Below are 23,997 nucleotides of genomic sequence, written 5' to 3'. Positions count from 1 at the left end.
CTTGCATCTATTAAATCTGGATGTTAGGTGCATAGATGTCTATTTTATTGTTTTCTCTGCTTTTCCATATGTTTGAAACATGAGATTTTCTTTTTTCCTCATGAGAATTCAGACTCAATGGCAAGGCACTCATTCTATGAAGTCCTTTGAACTTAAGGGCTCCAGTGTCAGGTGACCTAAGAGAAAGGGGTCTCCAGTCTCAGTAACATTTCTTCTTCTGTCCTCTTCTTAGGAATGTTCCTGGCTGATATAATTGAGAAATACTTTGTTTCCCCAACCCTATTCCGAGTCATCCGATTGGCCCGTATTGGGCGCATCTTGCGTCTGATCAAAGGCGCCAAAGGGATTCGTACCCTGCTCTTTGCCTTAATGATGTCCTTGCCTGCTCTGTTCAACATTGGCCTTCTGCTCTTCCTGGTCATGTTCATCTTCTCCATCTTTGGGATGTCCAATTTCGCATATGTGAAGCACGAGGCTGGCATAGATGACATGTTCAACTTTGAGACATTTGGCAACAGCATGATCTGCCTGTTTCAGATCACAACCTCGGCTGGTTGGGATGGCCTGCTGCTGCCCATCCTAAACCGCCCCCCTGACTGCAGTCTGGATAAGGAACACCCAGGGAGTGGCTTCAAGGGAGACTGTGGGAACCCCTCAGTGGGCATCTTCTTCTTTGTAAGCTACATCATCATCTCCTTCCTAATCGTCGTGAACATGTACATCGCCATCATCTTGGAGAACTTCAGTGTAGCCACAGAGGAAAGTGCAGACCCTCTGAGTGAGGACGACTTTGAGACCTTCTATGAGATCTGGGAGAAGTTTGACCCCGATGCCACCCAGTTCATCGAGTACTGTAAGCTGGCAGACTTTGCAGATGCCTTGGAGCACCCTCTCCGAGTGCCCAAGCCCAACACCATCGAGCTCATTGCCATGGATCTGCCAATGGTCAGCGGGGATCGCATCCACTGCTTGGACATCCTTTTTGCCTTTACCAAGCGGGTCCTGGGAGATAGCGGGGAGTTGGACATCCTCCGGCAGCAGATGGAGGAGCGGTTCGTGGCATCCAATCCTTCCAAAGTGTCTTACGAGCCGATCACGACCACGCTGCGGCGCAAGCAGGAGGAGGTGTCGGCTGTGGTCCTACAGCGCGCCTACCGGGGACACTTAGCGAGGCGGGGCTTCATTTGCAAAAAGACCACTTCCAATAAGCTGGAGAACGGAGGCACACACCGGGAGAAAAAAGAGAGCACCCCGTCCACAGCCTCCCTCCCGTCCTATGACAGTGTAACTAAGCCTGAGAAGGAGAAACAGCAACGGGCGGAGGAAGGAAGAAGGGAAAGGGCCAAAAGACAAAAAGAGGTCAGAGAATCCAAGTGTTAGAGGAAAGCAAAAATCAAATATTGTACAGATGTAAAACTCGCAAGTGAAAGATTGTTTACAAACTTCCTGAATATTATCAATGCAGAACAGCTGTGGAGACACTTTAACCTGAAGATCTATACCAAACGTAGTCTGCTTACCATGTAACACGGTTGCATCTTGAGCAGTGACCTGCCAAGGGCCAAGGACCCTGCTCCCTGGACTCACAGATTTTCTAATGCTTGGGCAGGTGGTTACTGCATGTTCACATCAGTCAATGCAACTTAGGACAAAACCAACAGGATACAAAAACCAGAGGAGAGGCTGCCGGGACCAGCATATTTCCGTTGCAGCCAAATGGATTTTATTTTTTCATTTTGGTGATTCTCAGAAGCAGAAAGCATCACTTTAAAAGTTTGTTTGTTCATGCAAACTATATTTGCATTCTTACATTAGTTAAGCTAAGCAGCAAAAAGAAAACACACACACGCGCGCACACGCACACACACACACACACACTCACACTCACATCTAGCCCGTGTCATTCAATTGTCAGTTTCTTTGACATAAACCGCATCTTCTCCACATGGGCTTCACGTGGTTTGGAGATGGGTGGGGGAAACAATCAGGTTTCTTCAGGCTGAGGAGGACTTGCTCAGGCCGATTCCAAACATTGTGCTCGTTCAATGCGTAGAAATGATTTGCATGATGGCATGCCGTGATCAGAAGTCATGCATGAGAACCATACACCACAGGACACTACTAATCCTGTCCCCTGCACTGGGTCAGCCTTTGGACAGGACCCAGCCCTGCACCGTTCACTGTATTTGGAGAAAAAAAAATGGTAAGAGTTCCATACCCGCTGCAATTCCTTATGAATTCTTAGAAGTCTTTCATACACCTTCTGGGTAGGGAAACATAACCAACCAATTGACCACCACCACCAACAACAAAAAACAAACCCAATCCAACAAGCAGATGGATCCGTTGTGTGTATATGTTTAACAGACATCTCTAACATACAGCCATTGTTGCACATTTTGAAAGATGAACTATATTTAATGCTGCTCTGTGTCCCTTCCGTGGGGAAACTTTGATCTTGAATGGCTTGTATTAATAATGTCACTGTAAAACCAAATCCTAGGGCTAAAAACAAAAAAATCAAAAAAAAAAGTTCATTTGTATTGCAATATTTATGATGATCGTTTAGCCTTCATACTGGAGAACTGACACTTATTTGGGGCAGAGATAAAAGTGCTATTCAAAGTGGCATGTTATCTCTAGGGGGCAATTTGGGGAACTTAAAACAAACTTTCCTTGGGGGTTGGGGTGCTCACTTCATTCAGTGTCATGTCCTTCTGCACTGTGGCTTTCTCCGGGCTTGGCTCCAGCTGGAGAGGGGTGCAGATCTTCTGAACAGGCCTCTCCCTTCTACAGAGGGGTTGTCACAAGCTCACACACTGCATGATTCCTCTTGCCTCCATCTCATTTTTCCACCAAGCAGGGCTTCCCTTACCTACAGCGGTGGGTGAGGGCAGCAGCACTGGGGCTGTGGCTGTGGTTTCTTTTGTGTGTTATAGAACAAATAGTCACTGGTGGGACCTGAGGTAGAGATGGAGCCGCCTCTGAACCAAGCCCACCTGGTTTCTTTATTGCACTGACGCTCATGAGAAAGCGACTTAATATTAATTCTTAAGATGTTCCAGCTTCCCCCAGCACATTTCCCTTTCAGCCCAGTTGTGCTGCCTGCTTAGCGACCTGCCCATTGTCATTGGAGGGTGGCTTTGGGGGGAGCACCGTGTCTTCCGATCCATCTCCCGCTTTAGGGAAGACAGTAGTCCAGGGGGTTCTCATCTGATAACTAGAGCCCAAAGCCAAGATGCTGCAGTTGGATGTGTCAGGAAGTCTGTACTAGGAACGAGGAGAGACTTGAGCATGCAAACCAAATCAAAATAAATTCTTCCTGAACCATAAATTAGAGGGGGACTAAGAGCACCCCGTAATCAGACACACCAATCTGCCTTGCAGTAGAAGCACTTTGGTGTGAGCGTACCATCCACCTGACTAGTTTTGCGTAGAACAAACCACAGCAAGGCAGTAAGCAGAGCTTTCTATCTTGTTGGACCATCAGAAACTCTGCCCAGCTCTTGTAAGCCTGCTTCTGCGGCCTCCTCCGTAGAACTTTTGTACTACACCCAATACCAGGTTGGAAAAGCATTTCTCTCAGTGACCCTGCTAACTGCTAGGACGAATGTATAGTAACATGTACAGGCTACATCGTAAACAGCACAAAACAGAAGCTGACATGTGTGGCTATTCTTTTTAAGAGAATTATAAATACTGTAATATATCATTTTATTTTATTGGCATGCCTTTTTGTAAATACAAATTATTAACTTATTAAATAGGAAATGGCTTCTGGCTTATGCCATTGTCATGTTTATTTTTATTTTTTATACTTTTCTTTCTTCTTAGAACTTAGATGCTGTCAGCCAATGTACATCCCCAAACCAGACAGACAGACAAAAAATTTTTTATTGCTAATGGTCTTTTCCAAAACAACAAAAAAATATATATTTTTGTTCCAATGTGCAATAAATTCTAACCACTTCTATGCAAGATTTGGCTAAACTTCATAATTGTTCTTAGGTCTTGAGATGGGCAACAGAGCTATAAGATCCCGCTCGGTACCCCCAAGTGCTCATGCTAGTGATGTCATTAAGCTACTAGAGCATATTAATGAGGTTTTTCTAAGATCTGACCTTCCCCCTCCGCCCCCCGCCCCCCAGCAGCTATCTCCTCAGTCGCACACACATGGGCCTTGGTATCTGACACCCATCAGCCAGCTTCATAGGGAAGAAGCCACCCCTACTCTATCTGATGTTTCAACATTTTTTTTTTTTTTTTAACTTTTCCTACCTTCTTTTCCCTCACCCGCCTCCCTCCACCCACTGGCTCGCTCACGCTCACTCACCCGCCCTGCTCCACACTTCTTTGGTAGTAAATGACACCATCACCAGCAGTTTACACCCGCAGTTAACAGGCATTGAACTGAAAGAATCAGTGACGACGTTTTTTGTCCGCCTTCACTGAGTGGGTAAGTGGCAACGCTTTGCCAAATATTAACGAAGCCAATCAAAAAGCAGCAGCAGCCACAGTATCACTGCACATATATATATATAGATATATAAATATAATATAAATATTTATTTTTTGTAGCCAGGTCCTTGGTGCAGTATTTATACTCCACAATCCACCTTTAAACAAAGGACAAAAAGCAAAAAGACGCGTGTGATGCTGTTAATTTAAAATGCAGAGCCAAAGCCACTGAGCAGCAGCTGACCCGGTTGCTGGTTTGTGTGTGAAAAACACTTTCCCCTCTTCTTTCCTTAACCTCCTTGTTGCTGAGGCTGAGGAGACTCCATGACTTAAAGCAGAGGGCGAGAGCAGCAAAACCATCCCGAGTCAACATGACCTACTCCCACTTCTCTAGATGAGCCACTTTTGGCATCAGAAGTTGACTGGGGAGACGTAAACAGAAGCTCCCAGTCAGAGCCCCTGGAACGACAGTGCCCAAAGTTCTTTTCTTTTCCGCCGCAACCAATGTAAACTTGTAAAAGACCACTAGTGAAGATTAGTGTATTAGTGAATGCATGGAGGCCAACACTGCTCTAAATGAGACATGATTTAAAAAAAAAAAAAAAAAAAGTACATCACTACTATAAGCCAAAAGGAAACAAAATAAAAATGACCCTTTTTACCGTACAAGGGAAGCCTGTCTTGGTGTCCGTTTGTTGCTTGACTCTCCCGATTCTTGAGTCCTGGGAGGGGTCTGGGAATCGGGACCTTAGCCCGTTTGGGAGAAGGAGGGGAACAGGAGGGAGAGAGATCAGGGTCTCTCGCAAGGTTGTGGCCGAGGCGGAGAGATTGGAGAGAAAAGCAAGGTCCTGCCCCCCACGTCCCCCACCCCCCAGGGCCCCCCACCCACCCACCCATTGCACGTGGCGACCTTCCCCCTCCCGGGCCAGTGCTTCAGGGCCCACGAAACCCCCTCTTCACCAGTCCTCCTGGCAGCGCCCCCAGAGATGACGTCAGCCCACCCAGCCCGGCGGCCTCACTTCTGCCTTTTTCACCAGTATGTTAAAAAACAAAAACAAAACTAAAAACAACTATCCTGATGCCCCAAAGCTCGGCGAGCGCGCTGCCTCCAGTCTCCACTCTGCTAGCTAATGCTGGGCCCTGCCCGCCGCACCCCCACGGCCAGTTCGTGCAGGGGAGAGGGGCGCCGCTCCCCCAACCCCGCCCTGCTTTGGGGACACCCGCTCTGGGCCGCATCTCCCGTCCAGGAACACTCTCAGGAGGATTTCGAAGTGCCCACTCTAGTCCGCTCCGGAGAGAGATGGCTGGTAGGTCAGTCCCCCCCCTCCCCTGGGCCCCAGCCCCCAGGCCTGCCGGAGGGGAGCTTGCCATGGCTTGCGACTTTGTGACTTGAGTCCCGGGCATCTTCTGTAACGATGCCTCTTTCTTTTCTCAGATGTTGCCCAAAGTTTTGCAAAAAGCTTCGTTCATTTTCAGGTACCCCCACCCCCTAAAGAGTCGGCTGCAACTGGCCAGCCAGGGGGACGTCAGGAGGGAGGAGGAAGTCTGGGTCGGGAGGGGCCCAAGGTGTGCACCGAGGCCGCCCTGTGGCCCAGCTCCGTGCTTCCTTGGATTCCCTTTCCCAGGCGACCGAGACTTCCTCCACTGAACCGCTCCTGAGGCACCCCTGCCCCTGCCCCCCACTGCTGTTTGCTGTACATAGAGGCCAAGTGGGGGTGGGGTGGGCGGGTGTGCACGTGTGGTGTGTGTGTGTGAAGAATGTATATAGGTAAAGGGGAGCGTGGTCCAGTGGTTCCAGAAAAGGGACAGAACTGTGTTCCATCCCCAGCTCAACCACTGGCTCGCTGTGTGGCCTTGGGCAAGTCACTTAACCTCTCTGTGCCTCAGTTTCCTCATCTGTAAAATGGGGATAATAATACTGACCTACCTCACAGGGGTGTTGTGAGGCTTTAACTAAATGTTTTGTAACGTGTTTTGAGATACAGAGGCAAAGGCACTAGGGAAGGGCCAAGTATTATTTGGACTTAAGGAAGACGAAATGGTACATAAATGCTGCTATTCTGAGAGCCATTTTAAACTGCACTGCTCCAACCACCCCCGCTTCTCATCACCAGGACAGCAGGTCGAGAAAATGTCTTTCCTTTCACTTGCTTCTGGGGTTTGTGATTATTCTAGACACTTAATTTCTTCCCCTTGCTGTATCTCCTCCTTCCCTCACCCCCTCGACTTGTTCCCTGTTCCGTTTACGCGGAAATGGCAGAAATGCTTGAGAAATGAGAATGCATAAGTGGATTGGAAGTTTATAGTCTGAAATTTCAATTTTACTTTGTACTGTACATCTTTTTACTTTAGAATTTGCAATAAAGGGTTACGTCAATCTTGTTTTCAACTCTCCTCTTGGACTGGCCTGTCTTTCTGTCATTGTTCTCACACCCAAGCCCCTCCACCCCCCGGGGTGCATGGGGAGCCGAGCTCTCCCACCCGGCCAGACCCCCACAGCTGTCCTCTTTGCCTTCCCTGTGGCAGGGGACGGAGTCGGAGGGCTCACCCAGGCCCGGCTCCCCGGATGGGCAGGGGGGCCCCAGCCTCCCAGGTGGGTGGGACAGGTTGGGGCTGGGGTAGGGTGGGGGTCACTGCCCCCTGCGGGAGGTCTGGCCTGAAAGGGGAGAGCAGCTTGCAGGCAGCAGCCGCTGCAGGCGGGGACACGCTGGCTGTGCCACCCTGCACACTGCAGCCGGGCCTCGGGGTGAACTGCAGCTCCACGTCTTGCTCTTGGTCTGGCCTCACCGGTCACAGGTCACTCCGTGGAGTTCAGCTTTCGGCCCAGGCAGCTCCGGTTCAAAGCCCCGCCTATGCCACTAGCTACGTGGCCGGTTTCTTCCCGTGCACCGGGGGTGGGGGGGGTGGGGGGGGGTGTGCACGCCGGCTTTCCTCGGCCCCAAAGACCGCAGGGGCCCCTTGGCGCGGGCCTGGCAGAGTCCGCGCTCACTCAGCGCGAGCTGCCGGTGCACGAGTTTCTGCGAGGGACGGAGGCGCGAGCTGCGAGCGGGAGGGCCGGCCTGCGCCCCGGTACGCGGGCACCCAGCCCCCCTCTCCCACGGGCGGCCCCGCGGGCGATGCGGCCGCTTCCAACAAACCGACGCCGGCTCCCCGCTTTGTGTATCTCCAACGTTTATGACCCTGCGAAGACCGCACGCGGCCGGGCTGCGCTCCCGGTCACAGCCGGGGACACGGGGGCGAGGGGGCGCGGCGCCCCGGTGCAGCCCAGGCCCGCGGCGGCTCGAGCGGCCCCGCAGGCAGCAGCGGCCTCGCCTCCCGCCCGCCGCGCGCCCGGGCCGGCCTGCGCCGGGGAGGCCCGGGGCCGGGGCCGTCGCCGCCCGTGAGCCACAGCGTGAGCGGGATGAGCAGCGCCCCCGCGCCCAGCGCCCCCACGAAGCCGGTGGCCAGGCCGAGCGCCAGGGGCCCGACCCAGCCCGCAGGACTGCGCGCGTACGGGGCCTGCGGCAGGCGCTCCACGATCAGCTGCAGCGCGTCCCAGTCCGGCTCCGGGAGCGCGGCGCGGCGGGGGCGCGGGGCGGGGGCGGGGCCGGGGCCGGGGGCGGGGCCTGAGGCCGGGCGAGGGGCGGGGCCGGGGCCGGGGGCGGGGCCGGGGCCGGCGGGCGGCCCCGGGTCGCGCAGGCTGGACTTGCGCAGCTGCAGCGTCGCCTGCTGGTGCAGGTTCTTGCCCAGCTCCCGGGCCACGTCGGGGCGGCCGCTGCGCCGCAGGGCCCGGGCCACGCGGTCCCAAGGCAGGGTCGAGGCCTCGTCCACCAACCAGGCCGCCAGCGCCTGCCGGCAGCCCTCCGACTCCCCCGCCGGCTCGGCCGCCGCCCGCCGCGCCCGCCCCCGCGCCCGCCCCCGCCGCAGCCACCGCCACCGCCACCGCCCGCCGGGAGGCGCGGACGTGGGGCCCGGTGTCCGGGGGCGGGCCAGCCGGTCCTCGGAGAGCCGGGCCAGCTCGGCCTCGACGTCCGGCTCCGGCGTCTTCAGGAGCGACTGGAAATGGTCGCACTCCTCCGGGGTCAGCAGCTCGGCCAGACGGACGGCCGCGTGGGGGCCCATGGCGTCCAGGGTCCCCGCCGGGCCCAGCGCCCAGCCCCAGCCCCAGAGCGCCAGCGCCAGCGCCCGCGCCGCCATCGCCCCGCCTGTGCTCACCGCCGCGCCCACTGTGGCCGGAGGAGCTCCGAACGCCCGCGGGTGGGGGCGGGGCGGCCGCGGGGTGGGGGAGGGGCGGGGTGGGGGAGGGGCGGGGCGGGGCAGCCACGCGGGGCCCCCCAGCACCCGGAAGCCAGAGCTGAAAGCAATTGCGGGTGGGGGTGGGGGTGGGGGTGGGGGGACACCCAGTCCCCCGGGAGGCTGGGATCCCCGGCCCTTGTATGGAAACACCTGCCTGAGGCCGGGCGCCCGTTGCCAAATCGTCCACTTCGGTGACGATGCATTTACCAGCCCTCAGCTCCGGCACAGGCCCTCGGCCCCTCGCCCCCCGTCACCCAGCGCCCGATCCCCACCTCTCTGGCTGAAGACCAAACGCTTAGAGACCCAGTGACGCCCGTCCTCCCGCAGGTGCCTGCGCACCCTCACCCCTGGATAAGGCTCGCCCTAGGCGCCCCCTCCGCCCACCAGGGCCCCACTCGCCAAGCCTGCCTCTGGCTCTCCTTTGGATCTTGGCCTGCAGCCTCCTGGGGAAGCCCCCTGGCCCCGGTGCCCTCACCCCTGCAGTAGGCGGCCCCCTCCTCTGCTCCTACGGGCGCTGCAGCTCCGCCTTCCTACTGTCCCCTCCTTTGGGCCCTAAGGTCCACCTGTAGCAACTAGTGCAAAGCAGGTGTTGAGTGAAGATCCGTTGGCTCAGTGTGTGAATTCTTAACATGGGACTCAGGCCCTGTCCACTCGTGACCTTCATCTCGGCCTCAGCTCTTCACCGGGCCGGTGGGCGGGAAAGGTCCCCAGGAGGCAGGGCTGCACGCCCAGTGATTCCTCCAGCCTCTCCCCTCAGCCCCTGCCGCACCCCTGCCCGCACTCCCCACCCTGAACAAATCACACCTATGGCACTTTCAGGCCTCCCTACCCGTCCAGGAAGTTAGGGACACCCCGCCACCTCCTCCCCACGGCACACCAGGGTCCGGGGCTCTTGCGGGCACTCTTGAGCTAACCTGTTTGGGTTTTGTTTCTGGTTTCAAGGGAGCCTTTGCATCCTCCACTGGGACGTTGGTCTGGAAATTGATAAATTGAAGGACTTACCCAGCATTTGTGTCTGCCACATACCAAGTACTCTCCCAGATGGGAGCACATGAAATTTTTATGTGGGGTCCTCCCCCCGCGCCCCGGGCAGCTTGATCCGTTTATTATCAGGTGATCCATTTGTGAGCTCTCCTCACGGCCTGTCGCGGGCACGGTGGCCGTGCTTCCCATCCCCATGTCCTCAGCGCTACACCCACAGGGTCCGCACAGGCGAGGTGCGTGATAAACCCACTAGGGCGTCGGGGAGCTCCGGGCCTCCAAGGGCCACGAGGGTTGGCATCGTGGAGTCCCGGGCAATGCCCCGGAGCCCCCGCATCCAGGCTCGCGGCTGCTTCTCCCCGAGGAGAAACTGCTTGCTGGGCAGGCTCTCCCCGAGGGCTGGCCCGGCCCCCTGGACGCCCAGGGTGCGCCTAAGGCCTGAGCCCACACGCGTGGGCGCGCACCGCTCCCCACGGCCTCTGCGGCCTGGGCGGCTATTTGGCTTAGAGCATCGAGGACCTCCGGAAGCTGAGGCCCAACGCCTCCGACAGGCATCGCCTCCGACAGGCATCTCCCAGGCATCTCCGTAAGCCGTTTCAGCAGGATCTTCCTTCCCGGTTTCCTCCGGCTCTCAGCGAGTGAGGAGCTGGCAGAGCGTGGGACTTGGGGGGCGCTGGTGGGCAAAGGGTCCCCCGTGACCCCTGGAGACTGTCCGCCGACCCTGCCCTCCCCCTTCCCTCCCTCCCTCCCTGAATCTGGTCTTGGCTCTAGCCAACAAGGGCTGCTGGCCACATCCTGAGTGCCCCTTCCCCTCCACCCCCCCTTCTCCATGCATTCATTTCTTCCTCCATTCACTCATTCACCAGACACGTGAGCCCTTCTTTCCCCTCCTACTCTGAGACTCCAGAGACACAAATCAGCCCCAATTCTGAGCCTCTGGGAGCTTAGAACTGCAGGGGGGCCTCCCCTACCCTGGGGCTTTTCACCTGCCCGTGCCTGGGAGCCACTTGCGGTCCCAGAATGAGTAACAGGAGTCCCCAAGTAAAGGACTAGAAGCGCCCACAGGGCCACCCCCATGGCAGACCTGGATGCATGCCCAGGCATTCCCCAGAGGGCCCCCCACATCCTGATGCCCCCCAAGAAATCCTCTGGAAACCACATGTCATCGCTTTAATACTGTGTAATACTTTCTTTTAAAATACAGTCTCTTCTGAGGTAGACAGACCACAACTGCAGAGCATCGTCAGACAGGAGATAAATACGTCCATGTACAACACGCAGCAAAATGAGGTAGAACTGGTTACAGCTGGAGGAGAGGACCCCAACCCCAGGCTGGGTAGAGAAGAGGAGGGCCAGCTTGCCAAGTCTGCCCTCCCCCAACCCCTGCCCCTGGATTCTTTGGTATGCCCCCCCAGCACTGCCGGAGCTGGACCTGCCCTCCCCCCCACCCGCCCAGTGCCCACGAGGTAGGTGCTAGTAGCCTGGGGCTGTCTCCTTGTGCAAAGTTCCCCAAGGCCAGTAGAGGCGGCGGTGGCGGCCCTGGGTCTCCGTGAGCTCCTCCCGCGACGCCCAGCTGCCTGCCTCTTGAAGGGAAGGCTGGGATCCCAACCCCACCTCCCCATGCCCTCCATCCCCCCCCCACATACACACACCTGAGAGAACCTCCTCAAGCCCTGCTCCCCAAGGGCCCTTCACGGCAGCGCCCACTGCCTGCGAGGCACCAAAGCCCTGCAGCCAGCCAGCTCCGAGGGGAGGGGGCCCTAAAGACCGAGGAGGAGGAGGGAGAAACAGCAGCCTTCCCGTTAGCACCCCTAGGCCCACACAGGCCCTCAGCACCTTGGCACCTGAAATGTCCCCCATGGACACCTTTCCAGCTGGGAGTGGGAAATGGTACAGAGACTGTAGGAGCTATACGGGCGGGCGAGCAGGGGAGGGGGGAGACAGGAGGGGGGTGAGGACGTGCACCCTACTTCGGAGCAAAGGTCAGAGTTGTGAGATGGGCTCCCTGAGGGGGAGAGAGACAGGCTGAAGCCCCACCAAGGGAAGGCTGCTGGGAAGGGGAGGAACACTGTTCTCACAAGGAAGGGCCCCCAAGCCTGGCTTCTGGTGCAAAGTTTGGGTGGGAAACCCCCAAGGTCAGGGAAAAACAGTGTGCCCGTCTCCTTCACCCTCTGGCAGCCCCCGAATCCCCCAAGCTAGGACCCTGGGGTAGTGAGAGAGGGTTCCTCTGTAACGGGTGCCCGCTCCTCCTTGGAGCCCCCCCACCCACAGGGAACCTGAGGCTGTAGTCGGGTGTGTGCCCACCCAGACCCGTGGCCACACCGGCTTCTCTCTGGAGGGAACACTCCTAACACGCGTCACACTGGACCGCTGCCGAGGGAAGGAAGGACCGCGTGAGACGGCCTCTGGGGGGCCTTTCTGCCCAGGGCACCTTCCCGCTCGGCCCTCTCTTTCTGGATCTGGGGCGGAAGAGGGGGCAGGGAGCATCCCTCGGGATGGCCCTAAACAGAGAACACTAGCTGGGGGATGGGGCTCAGGAGGAGCGCAGCAGGACCACCTACCTCTTCTCGCAAATCCCACAAACCACTCCCTACGCCCCTGCCTCCAGCCTGACCGGGGAGGAAGCCCTAGAAATACATTCCGCTTCTGTCCCAGGAAGAGCAGGGGTTTCAGCGGGGCTCTGGGTCTTCCTGTCCCCTTCCCCACAACCTTCACTGTCCGGGACTTCTGGGAGCATTTGCTCCCTGGGCAAGGGGGTGGGGGGGCGGGGGCAGGGAACACGCAGGAGAGCAGCCAAAGTCTAACATTCTTTCTGAGGTCAGTTTCTTCCTGAGTTGTCAAAATAAAACGAAAAACAGCAAATTCTACACATCTTACAAAAATAAGAGGCCTAAAATATTAAACAAGCTACATTTCTGGGATTTCCCCCTCAAAACAAACAAACAAACAAAAACCCTTCTTTGGGTGTTTTTTTTCCTTTTCTTTTTTTTCTTTTTTCTCTTTTTTTTTTTTTTTTTTTTTTGCTAGCCCTCCCCCCGCAAGACCCAAGGATACAGCTGGGTGAGGGATAACGGGGTGGGAGGGAACTCCCCAGCCCCTCCTCCTCGGCCCCTGGACTTCTAGATCTCCTGCCAAGGGACGGACACTGCATTCTTTTGAATGAGAAGGACCAAGAGAAACAGGCTGGAAAGCAAGGGATGGGGACAGGAGCATGGGGGTGATGGATGGAGAGCCGGGGAAGGGGGGAGCGGAAGGGAAACAGGGCCAGGGCCAGCGAGCGAGGAGGTCAGTGACAGCGCCACGGAGAGAGAGAACCACGCGAATGCAGGGGGGGGGGGAGGAGGGAGGGGGGAGGGGGAGGAGGGAGGGATTCAGCGAGCCGAGACCAGAGGGCCGTGGCGCGGCCGCGGCGGGGGCGCAGGAGTTCCTAGGCCCCGGGGGCCGGCCCGTCCCGGGTCTGCGCAGCTTCCCGTCCGCAATAAATAGGAGAAACCTGAGTACACGGCGCACGTGGCGTCGATCCGCCCGGCAGAAGCACCTTCCCGCCCGCGACGCGGCCCCGGCCGGCGGCCCCCGCCCTCCCCCGCCCTCCCCCGGCCCCGCGAGCGTAAAGGCCACGGTCCCGCGCCGACGGGCGGCTGCCCCCGCGGCCCCCGGGCGCGCCGTCAGTGTCCCGAGCCGTACATTTTGTCCCACTCCACGTACGAGTCCAGGTCCTTGGGGGAGGCCCTGGGGCCCACCTTGGCGAGCGCCGCCTCCAGGTCCTTGTAGGCGAGGGGCCGCTGCAGCCCCGGGAGGCCCGCCCCGGCCGCCGCCTGCCGGCACAGCTGCGCCAGCTCGGCCGCGGAGAAGCCCTGGGTGCCCTGCGCCAGGGCCGCCAGCTCCCGCTCGCTCAGCGCGCAGCCCTGCTGGGCCAGCGCCCGCTGCAGGATCTGGCCGCGCGCCGGGGCGTCGGGCAGCGCCACGTAGAAGCGCAGGGCGAAGCGCCGCCGGGTGGCCTCGTCCAGGGCCGCGGGCCGCGCCGTGGTGCCCACCACCAGCACGCCGTCCGCCCCTGCCCCCGCCCCCGCCCCCGCGCCGCCGCCGCCGCCGCCGCCGTCCAGGCACGCCAGGAGCGGCGCCTGCAGCGCGCCCGCCGCCGCCGCCGCCGCCACGCCGTCGTCGCGGCCCGGGAGCAGCGCGTCCAGCTCGCTGATGAGGAGCACGGAGGGCGGGCGGCGGCGCGCGGCGGCGAAGGCGGCCCGCAGCAGGTGCGCGCCCTCGGCGGCGCCCGGGCCGGCCAGCGAGCCCCCGCGCAGGCGCAGCAGCGTGGCGCCCAGCTGCGTGGCCAGGCAGCGGCCCAGCAGCGCCTTGCCCGCGCCGCGCGGCCCGAAGAGCAGCAGGGTGCGCGGGGGGCGCGGGCCGCCGGGGTAGGCGGGCGGCCGGAGCCGCGGCCACACCAGCTCCTCCTCCAGCGCCGCCTTGAGCGCGGCCTGGCCCGCCACGTCGGCCCACTGCACGGGCGGCCCGCAGTCCAGCATCTCGCTCGCCGCCAGCTCCGCGGGCCCGGGGGCCGCGCCCTTGGGGGGCTCCCCCGGCGGCCCCGCGAAGCCCCCGCGGGGGCCCGGCGCCGGCGCGCGCTCCGGGAACTTCTCGAAGGGCTCGAGCTGCGGGCCGTAGGCGGGGGAGCCCAGGCCCTTGAGCGCGCCCCCGCCGCCGCCGCCGCCGCCGCCGCCGCCGTACTTGGCCGCCGCCTCCTCCGCCGCGCCCGGCGGCTTGGGCCGGAACCCGTTGCCCCGACAGTCGCCGGCGTCCGCGGCGGGGTAGGGGGCGCCGTCGGCCGCGGGGGCCTTGGCGGGCTCGTAGGCGCACTTGCGGTAGCGGCCCTCGGCGCCCTCGGCGGCGGCCTTGCGCTTCAGCGCCCCGGCCTCGGCCCCGGCCCCGGCCCCGGGGAAGCCGTAGGAGGCGGGCGGGGGCGGGGGCGCGGGCAGGGGCGTGGGCGCCGCCAGGCCCGAGGCCAGGTAGGGGCCCGGGGGCGGCGGCGGGGGCGGGCCCGGGGGCGGCGGGAGGGCCCCGTAGCCGGGCTGCGCCGCGTAGCCCCCCGCCGGGTAGTTGTACAGCGGCCCCGGGGGCGCGTAGCCCGGCGGCGGCGGCGGCGGCGGCGGCGGGGGCTGCAGCAGCGCGGCCGGGGGCGGCGGGGGCTGCGCGCAGTAGCCGGGCGCCAGGTACCCCGCGCCGTAGGCCGGGCCGTACTCGGGCGCCGCCGCGGGGCCTCCGCACGCGTTGCCGGCGTACAGGGGCTCAGGCAGGCCCCCCGCCAAGGCCGGCGCGCCCCCGAGGCCCCCCGAGCCGCCCCCGCCGCCCGGCTTGGCGCCCGCGAGGCCGTCGTGCAGCGGGGCCAGCGGGTAGGGCGGCTCGGGCGCCGGCCAGGCCTCGGGGTCCCCCTTGGCGCCGTTGAGGAAGGCGGCGTCGCCGTAGCCGCCCAGCGCCGGGCGCTCGTACGGGGCGTCCAGGACCCCCGAGTACTTCTCGGCGTAGCGCTTCAGCAGGTTGGACGCCGTCAGGGCGGAGATGTCGTCGTGCGCCCAGGCGTAGTGGCAGCGCTGGCGGCCCGCGGCGGGCAGCTCCAACTTGTGGGCCGGCGACGGGGTCGTGGAGGAGACGTCCAGGTGCTGCTCCGGCCACTGGCTCAGCGGCTGGGCGTGTTCCGGTGTCCAGTGCATCTTCGACAGAGCTGCGGGCAGAGGAGGGGGGGCGGCTGCGGAGGGCCTGCGGGCCACCCTCCAGGGCACCCCCGAGGGTCACCCGCCAGGGCCACCCCCGGGCACCCTCCAGGGCCGCCCTCCCAGGTCACCCGCCAGGGCCACCCCCGGGCACCCTCCAGGGCCGCCCTCCCAGGTCACCCTCCCAGGTCACCCTCCAGACTGCCCTCCAGGGCCACCTGCCGGGGACACCCCCAGGGCCACCCTCCAGGGCCGCCCTCCGGGGGGCACCCCCAGGACCATCCTCCAGGCCACCCTCTCAGGTCATCCTCCAGGGCACCCCCAAGGGTCACCCTCCAGGGCCACCCCCGGGCACCCCCGGGCACCCTCCAGGGCCGCCCTCCCAGGTCACCCTCCAGACTGCCCTCCAGGGCCACCTGCCGGGGACACCCCCAGGGCCACCCTCCAGGGCCGCCCTCCCAGGTCACCCGCCAGGGCCACCCCCAGGGCACCCCTCAGGCCGCCCTCCCAGGTCACCCTCCAGACTGCCCTCCAGGGCCACCTGCCGGGGACACCCCCAGGGCCACCCTCCAGGGCCGCCCTCCGGGGGGCACCCCCAGGACCATCCTCCAGGCCGCCCTCCCAGGTCATCCTCCAGGGCCGCCCTCCCAGGTCACCCGCCAGGGCCACCCCCGGGCACCCTCCAGGGCCACCCCCAGGGCACCCCTCAGGCCACCCTCCCAGGTCACCCTCCAGACTGCCCTCCAGGGCCACCTGCCAGGGACACCCCCAGGGCCACCCTCCAGGGCCGCCCTCCGGGGGGCACCCCCAGGACCATCCTCCAGGCCGCCCTCTCAGGTCATCCTCCAGGGCCATCCTCCAGGGCACCCCCGAGGGTCACCCGCCAGGGCTACCCCCGGGCACCCTCCAGGGCCGCCCTCCCAGGTCACCTGCCAGGGCCACCCCCGGGCACCCTCCAGGGCCGCCCTCAGGTCACCCACCAGGGCCACCCCCGGGCACCCTCCAGGGCCGCCCCCGGGCACCCTCCAGGGCCGCCCTCCCAGGTCACCCGCCAGGGCCACCCCCAGGGCACCCCTCAGGCCGCCCTCCCAGGTCACCCTCCCAGGTCACCCTCCAGACTGCCCTCCAGGGACACCTGCCGGGGACACCCCCAGGGCCACCCTCCAGGGCCGCCCTCCGGGGGGCACCCCCAGGACCATCCTCCAGGCCGCCCTCTCAGGTCATCCTCCAGGGCACCCCCAAGGGTCACCCTCCAGGGCCACCCCCGGGCACCCCCAGGCACCCTCCAGGGCCGCCCTCCCAGGTCACCCGCTAGGGCCACCCCCGGGCACCCTCCAGGGCCGCCCTCCCAGGTCACCCGCCAGGGCCACCCCCGGGCACCCTCCAGGGCCGCCCTCCCAGGTCACCCGCCAGGGCCACCCCCAGGGCACCCCTCAGGCCACCCTCCCAGGTCACCCTCCAGACTGCCCTCCAGGGCCACCTGCCGGGGACACCCCCAGGGCCACCCTCCAGGGCACCCCGTCTGCGCCACCTGCCTTGCCCAGCGCATCCCAGGATTAAAGCCATCTGAAAATACTTTCCTATGAGACACCTGGCAGACACAGTATGTGTGACCCTGACTTCACCTCGGAGGCAATATGATGGTGGTTTTGTCCCAGCCCCGCAAGCCCTGCCCTCTAGAACACCGGTCCCGACTTTCAAACCTAATGCAGTTAAGGGGCAGGCCATGGGTGAGACCCCCCCACCCCCCCGCGCCCGCGCCCGCCGCAGGGAGTAGTCAAACCCAGGTGGGGCTCACTCAGTGAGTCCTGCTTGCCGCTCGCCCACCACCCGCCAGGCGTTGCAGACGCACCACCTCAGCCTCCCGGAGCTGCCCGATCGTGGGCAGAGCCTCAGGGTTCCTGGAAAGCCCCCAAGGGCCAACCCGGAGCGTTTACTTCCTCTCCACGCCCTCATCTCCGCCGCCTGAAGTCGGAGCACCCGGGCTCCAGACCCGCTTCTGCACCTGCTGGCTGTGCGCCCAGGCGGCTGCCACCTGCCCCGTGCCCCAGACGGGTTTCCCCACGACGCGACACCGGCACTTCGGGGAGACCAGTCCTACTCCAGGGAAGATGGGCCGAAGTTAATACACGTCATAGGAAGCGGGTCACAGACTTGTTTCTGAGATTCCCAGGAACCAAATAACTTTGCAAAACAAAAAAACACCACCGTACTCAAAAGAAGCACAAATGTTGCCGGCGGGGAAGTCTTGGAACTTGCCCCCGTAGACCTCAGGAAGCACACCTGTGCCCTGTAACCAAGTGTCCTCTTGGCCACACGCTTGGCAGGAAGGCTCCGCAGGAAGCTGTCTCGTAGCCCTGAGCACCAGCGGAGGCGCGAGCCAAAGCCCGGCAGACGGGGTTCAGGCCCGGGGACCGCCCTCCGGGCACGTGGCTCCAGGGCTCGGCCTGAATCTCCAGGACTGCCCGGGCCGGGGCATTCCAGGGCCGCTGCGCCAGTGACGACCTCTCAGGCCCAAGCTTCCGATGAGACGCGTTAGACTTACAGGTTCACGTTCTCCCTCCCCGTCGTTAGGGGCGAGCAGTAGGCACCGTGCTGGGTGGGCAAGGGGCAGACCCAAGGGCGAAGGAGATGGTGGTAGGCAGGTGGGAGACAGGCAGGTGGACGACATCCTTCGTGGGGTGGGGAATGGGCCGTGGGGCTCAGGGATATGTGCCTTGCTTGGTTGGGAAGGCCTGGCAGGGGGGCCTGGACTGTGGAAGGTGAGGGGCCAGGTTGGCCAGGCAGGCCTTCAGAAAGCTGGGGCTGGGCTCGCTCACACCCTGTTCCTTCCTCAAGACACTTTACTGCCACCTTCTGGAAAGCTCTGACAATCAATCTACAAACTGCGGCGACCGCAGGGTGAGTCGTGCCCCTCCGGGAGGGTTTGTGTTCAGTATGCAACCCGGGTAACTGTACCCTGCAAGCCTGGCGGGGATACTAAGAAATTGTGGGTCACCGGAGCCTTGGAAGGGGGGGCCCACGGGGGGGGGGGCCAATGAGGCCAAGGCCAAGTGGCTTCTGGGGCTCTCCACAGCCGTCCTTAGAGGCAGCAGCCTGTTGAGGCACCACCTCTTGGTCTCGCTACCTCTGGTGGCTGTGACCCGCTGTCAATGGGAGGGGACGCTCTTTGAAGATAAAACCATATTTTCGTCCCCACTGCCCTGAGGAGGGCGTGGGCCGTAGATCCCGAAGCTAAAAAGGGAAGGAGAGTTCTTCGAGGTGTCTCCCCTCCGGCTGGGAGGCGATGCTGGCCACCGGCGGCAGGAGGCTCGGAGCAGAGCCGAGAGCGGAGTGTGAGGGCCGTGGAGGCAGATCCTGCCGAGAGGGGCCTCCCGGGACGCAGGCCTTACCTGGTGGCCAAGGGGGCAACCTCCTGGGACGTCGGACATGGCGAGCGCTTCGGGTCTGCGGGGTTATAACCTGGAAGCTCTGCGCACCCAGAGCGCTGGGTGGCTCAGTCGGTCAGGCGTCTGCCTCGATTTCGGCTCAGGTCGCGACTTCGGAGTCACGAGATCGAGCCCCACACTGTACTCTGCGCTCAGCGGGGCGTCTGCTGGAGATTTCTCTCTCCCTCTTCCCCCCACCCCTGTCTTCTGTCTAGTAAGTCTTTGGGCAGGGGGTAAGCCTGGGTGGCGCAGCGGTTTGGTGCCGCCTTCAGCCCAGAGTGTGATCCTGAAGACCCTGGATCAAGTCCTGTGTCAGACTCCCTGAGGGGAGCCTGCTCCTCCCTTGGCCTGTCTCTCTCTCTCTCTCTCATGAATAAATAAATAAAATCTTTTTTTTTAAAGTATTTTTTTAAAAAGTTCTACAAATGCAAATACTGTGTTCCCAAGGGACCCTAAACCTTTTTTTTTTTTTCCTATTTACTGTTATCTGTGCTTTGGCTCCTTAATATGGAAAAAAGAGATTTGCCCTTGATCACACTTAGCCCTAGCCCGCTGGGGGAAAGCACAACCCCTCCCAGAAGGGCACAGACACAGGGAGGAAGGCTCTGGATCTAGACTCAGGCACACGCACTGCCCTCGCCCCCTGCCAGACCCGCCGCTCCCCTCCGTCTGCGGGCCGCGGTATCCTCCCTGCCCCTCTGGCTCGGCTCCTGCGGGGCCGCAGCAGCCCCCATTCAAGTCCCCACCCTCACGACCAAACATCCAGGCCCGGCTGTCACTGAACAGCTCCAGCTCAGCAATTGTGCACTCAGAGTGGGGCTCGATCTCATGACCCCCAGATCGTGACCTGAGCCGAAATTGAGAGGCAGACGCCTGACCCACTGAGCCACCCAGCGCTCTGGATGCGCAGAGCTTCGAGGTTACCTCCTGTGACCCCGCAGACCCGAAGCGCTGGTCACCAGCCCCGCAAACCTTTCCCCGCAGCTGCAGCCCCACTCGCCTCCCCTGGGATTAGCCCCGTTTAGGGGGCTCCCAGCCCCTCAGGCTGCGCCTTTGGCCTCCCCTCGGTCCCCTGGGAGACTGGCCCTGCCATTCCAGGGGTTCCCTGCCCGTTTGGGCCAGGGGCACAGCTGCCCCCCGTGCAGCCCTCCGTTTTCACCTGGCCTCCACCCACATATACCTCGTAGTCCGGTAGGCCTGAGGGGCATCCACCCAGCCTTGACCCCAGTCCAGCGCCGCGGGACCTCGCCCCATCCGTGAGCCATGCGTCCCCCCACACCGCGTCCGTTCCCTGCCACGGCAAGCTGAGTTCTGTGCCGCCTCCAGGAAGGCCTCCTGGACCCGAAATCCCCCGCTAGCCGCCGGTCCATCCCTCTGCCCCCCCACCTGGCCCCGCTAGGGGTCCGTAAGGCCGCTCACCGGGGGGCGGGAGCAGGCCAGCAAGTTCCGCTGCACTTAGGCACCCACGCTACACCTGAGGCTCCGTCTCCCCCCTTCCCAGGGCAGAACAGGGGGCCGGCCGCCAAGCAAGGACAGCGAGAGGAGGAGAGGACGGCAGCGGGCAGGGGAGGCAAGGAGGGGCCCTGCCCGAGCGCCCACAGGCACCCGCCCTGGGAGCACACGGATGCCCACGGCGCAGGCCCCGAGCCCACGGGCGGCACGTGCCACCCCCCGCCCCGGGGCCCTGGCGCCCCTTGACCCCCACCCCGGAGCCTCCCCACCCGGAGGGCGTCCTGGGATCGCGGGCCACACTCCGATGCCCCACAGCAGCCGGGAAGGGAGGAAGGGTCCAGGGACCCGTGCTAGGTCGTGGGTTGACTCCAGGCTCGGGGCCTTGTGCGTGACCGAGCAGGTAACTGGCCTCGCTGAGCCTTATGTCTGCATCTGGAAGCGCGTAGCACACGCCTTGAAGAGCGGCCACGAAGATTTTAAAAGCTAATGGATATAAAATATGGGGTCCTGGGTGGGGTACAAGATAGTATGACAAATGGTACGGGTCGGAGCCCAAGCAGTGGCCTCGCCTGGCCGAGTGACTCCAAAGGACTCCCTTGGGCTTGGGGGAACTTGGGAGATGTTCTGTGAGGGAGGTTCCTGTCAGCTCTGAGGTGACCCGGCCCTTCCCAGCACCGGGCCCTAGAGGCAGAGCCAGCGCCCCTTTCTGCGCCTTCCACGTGTCCTCTTCCGTACCTGCGCGAGGCCTCTATGAGGTAACTACTGCTGTTGCCATCCCCACTTTACAGACGAGGAGACTGAGTACAGGGCGACGAGGACGCCCAACGTGGTACGGCTGGCGCGGCCCGACTCACCGCAGCAGCACGAGCCCGGGGCCCAGCCCGCGGTTCTCGGCCAAGGAAAACCCGAAGCCGAGACAGCCGGTTCCAACGCTCGTTTCCTTGCTCCTAGGGACACACGCTTCTGTATTTGCCTGGGAACGTGGCTGCGCGTCCGCCGCTGGGCATTTGCCCTCAAATCTGCGGTCGGAAGCCTCTGCCTCCGGGGGATCCCGGGCGATGCTCCCCAAGCAGGAGAATTGGCGTCCTCGCTGCAAAACAGCCCGGGAGAAGCTGCCCCTCCTAAGGTCCCCTGCCCTAGGCTGGGCTGACAGGTCCCTATGCCAGGGTGCGACCTTCCGGGGGCTCCCGCGGCCGCCCTCCTGGGGAGGCCACAAGGTCAGGCTCCCGATGCGGCTCTTTCTCTGCAGCGCCCTGAAGCCCTGAAGGCCGACTCCACGCGGAGGAGACTGGGACTCCCCCCCCCCCGCCCCCCGACTCCGCCACGCCACAGCCTTCAAACTCCCGGCACCCACCCGGGGTAATGCAGGGGCTCCTGGAGGGAAGGGAAGAAGTCTTTAGATCTCCCTTAAACACCCCCAACCCTTGTGTTTAGGAAGCCTTCCAGGACGAGTGGGAGAAGTGGTTTGTCTTCCAAGTGACCCAAACAGTGCCCCGGGGTCAGCACCCCGAGCCCGGCCTGACACAGGCTGCGCTGGCCTGGGTGATGATACGAGACGCATCTAGTCTTTGTTTGCTGTTCCGGACTCGCAGCGCCCCACGCCCCAGGTGTAAGAGCAGTGGGGGCACTTCCCCTGTGGCTCTTGGGTTCGGGCCCGGCATTGCCTTGGAGCCATGAAGGTGAAGTGGGGGCGCTACTCAGAAGCCCCTGTCCGGGACACCTGAGCTCATGTCGGGGAGGCGATCTTCGGGAAAGGCCCTGGGTGATCTCCGGGTGGCGGCTGGTTGCCCGAGGAACCGGCCTCGACGGGGTCACACCACAGTCACACCCCACAGCCCGCACCTCCGAGTCCCCTCCGAGGGAGAGGCGCTGGAGGTTGAGGCCAGTCACCAACAGCCAGTGACTTAACCCCCCGGGGCTCCGCCAAGGCGCCTCCGCCACACCCCAGAGGGACAGGGTCCGAGAGCCCCGGGGGCGGGGGGGGCACGCGGGCCTGCGGCAGGTGCCTCTGCCTTGTGGCCGCTCCCGAGCTACGTCCTTCTACAATAACCTGGCGACCTGGTAGGAGAACTGGTTTCCTGAGTCTGTGAGCCCCTCCAGGACTGGGTCAAAGCCAAGGGAGGGGGTCCCGGGACGTGGGCCCTGGCCGCAGCCCGGCGACGGCACCCGGCGGACGGCTCGGAGCCCTCACCCTGTGGGATCTGATGCCACCTCCAGGCAGACGGTTCAGCCTCTCGGAGCCCCAGCTGGGGTGACCCAGGAGGCCGACCTGTGGAACCCCCGACGTGGTGTCCGCAGCGAGCACCTGGCGCCGCGGCGACAGAGCGAGGAGGGGCGGCCGGGCGCGGAGAGGGTCTTCCCCTGGCACAGGCCTGGGCGCCCGCGGCCTCCCCTCCCCCGGCCGTCACCGCGACTCCCTGCGACTCACTGTGGCCGGGGGCGAGGCCGGGCCCCTCTAAGCCTCCCTGGCTTCAGGGGCAAAGGACGGTCGGGTGGGGGGCGGACGGCACAGTCCTCTCTCCCGGGAAGCGTTTCAGGTCAGGTCTGTGCGAGGTGCGGTGGGGAGGGCCCCACGCCCGCGGTGCCAGCGCCCCTGCGGCTCCCTGAGGAGCCCCGACACCCCCTCCGGATCGTAGAGAAATTCTCAGATTCCAGATGCCGTTACCCACCGTCGGGGCTGGGCAGCTGCGGCCGCTGCAGACCCGAGGGATGGGCAAGGCCGCCCTCCTGGGCAAGCTCCTCGGGCTCCATTATCTCAGCCGGGACAAAGGGGCCGGAGGGAGACTCCCATTGTCGCGGCCTCTGGAAATCCCATTAATCTATTCACCGCGGCTCCCACAGGCCTTTTGTCCCAGGCTTTTTGTCTACTGCTCACCACTGGTGCCCTGGGGGTCTCTGGCCGCCTGGCAGTCCCCCCCTATCCCCTGGGCCCTGCCTCCTCGTGCCAACCCCCAGTGACTGCAGCGGGGGTGATTAGAGGACCCGAGGCCTGGTCACCTGCCGCAGCCTTGCACCTGCCGCACAGGAGCCTCTGCCCGGGTCTAGGCCGGAGAGCAGCCCCCAACACAGCTGGACCCCCGGACCCTGCCTGGGGACGCCCCCGGGCCTGGCACAGGGCCCTGCGTGGCCAGGGCTCAGTAAAGGGTTCTGAGCCAAAGGAGGCCAGAGGGGCGGCCGCAGGACTCGATGCTGCAAGGGCTCCAGCCCGTTCTCTGCAGCGCCCCCCGGCACCCCGGCTTGTTGCCAAGCAGCCGGCAGACGCTCTCAGGACAGCCGTGTGCCCGACGTCCGGAGAGACGCGACACTTGGACCAGACTGTGACCCACCCTCGGGGCCTCTATCCTCTAACAGGAGAGATCAGGTGAAAGGCACCTAGAATGTGTCTGAGGCTGGAAGGCCCCGGGACCTGGGGCCCTTGAGCTGGCCAGGAGGGGCTGGCACCTCGGGAGCTGTCCCTGCGTCCACAAGCCCCGCCTAAGCCCACGGTGTTCACTGACCCAACGCTGAGTCCCAGGGGGGAGACGCCGTGTCCGAAGGGGCCACCTCCCTCTGGCCGATGCTTTTCCCGCCTCCACAGGCTGTGGTCAGGCAAGGACGTGAACGGGGAGCCGGGATCAGCTCCTCAGGTCGGAGCTCTCCCTCCCTGTCCCCAAGCTCAGTCCGAGGCTGGAGATGGGTACAGAGCTGGCAATAGCTGGCAT

The 23,997-nt window shown here is 62.9% G+C and overlaps 3 protein-coding genes and 1 long non-coding RNA gene across 8 annotated transcripts in view; 2 read left to right on the top strand and 2 right to left on the bottom strand.

Annotated features, from left to right (window-relative positions):
• The window catches only part of SCN8A (sodium voltage-gated channel alpha subunit 8), a 179,016-nt gene extending 172,164 nt beyond the window's left edge, over positions 1 to 6,852 (top strand). For all 5 annotated transcript variants that reach the window (XM_077869992.1, XM_077869988.1, XM_077869993.1 and 2 more), the window contains exon 27: positions 233 to 6,852. In XM_077869992.1, the coding sequence (XP_077726118.1) occupies positions 233 to 1,380 (1,148 nt within the window). In that variant the 3' untranslated portion in view covers positions 1,381 to 6,852. The remainder of the gene's footprint in view (positions 1 to 232) is intronic.
• Positions 6,853 to 7,354: 502 nt separating this feature from the next.
• On the bottom strand, positions 7,355 to 8,658 carry TMDD1 (transmembrane and death domain 1). Its single transcript, XM_077869994.1, has one exon. The coding sequence runs from the start codon at positions 8,632 to 8,634 to the stop codon at positions 7,675 to 7,677; it is 960 nt and encodes a 319-aa protein (XP_077726120.1). The 5' UTR covers positions 8,635 to 8,658; the 3' UTR covers positions 7,355 to 7,674.
• Positions 8,659 to 8,825: 167 nt separating this feature from the next.
• Positions 8,826 to 11,181, top strand: LOC144296795 (uncharacterized). Its single transcript, XR_013363751.1, has 3 exons — positions 8,826 to 10,352; positions 10,919 to 11,004; positions 11,130 to 11,181. It is a non-coding gene; the product is annotated as an uncharacterized LOC144296795 (long non-coding RNA).
• Positions 11,182 to 12,515: 1,334 nt separating this feature from the next.
• The window catches only part of FIGNL2 (fidgetin like 2), a 28,022-nt gene continuing 16,540 nt past the window's right edge, over positions 12,516 to 23,997 (bottom strand). Inside the window, exon 2 of the mRNA XM_077869987.1 lies at positions 12,516 to 15,427. Within this exon, the coding sequence (XP_077726113.1) occupies positions 13,380 to 15,416 (2,037 nt within the window). The 5' untranslated portion in view covers positions 15,417 to 15,427 and the 3' untranslated portion in view covers positions 12,516 to 13,379. The remainder of the gene's footprint in view (positions 15,428 to 23,997) is intronic.

This window comes from Canis aureus, chromosome 25, assembly GCF_053574225.1.
Source record: "Canis aureus isolate CA01 chromosome 25, VMU_Caureus_v.1.0, whole genome shotgun sequence".
NCBI lineage: Eukaryota > Metazoa > Chordata > Mammalia > Carnivora > Canidae > Canis > Canis aureus.
The sequence above is the reverse complement of the archived record's forward strand: the minus strand, read 5'-3'. Positions and strand labels throughout refer to the sequence as shown.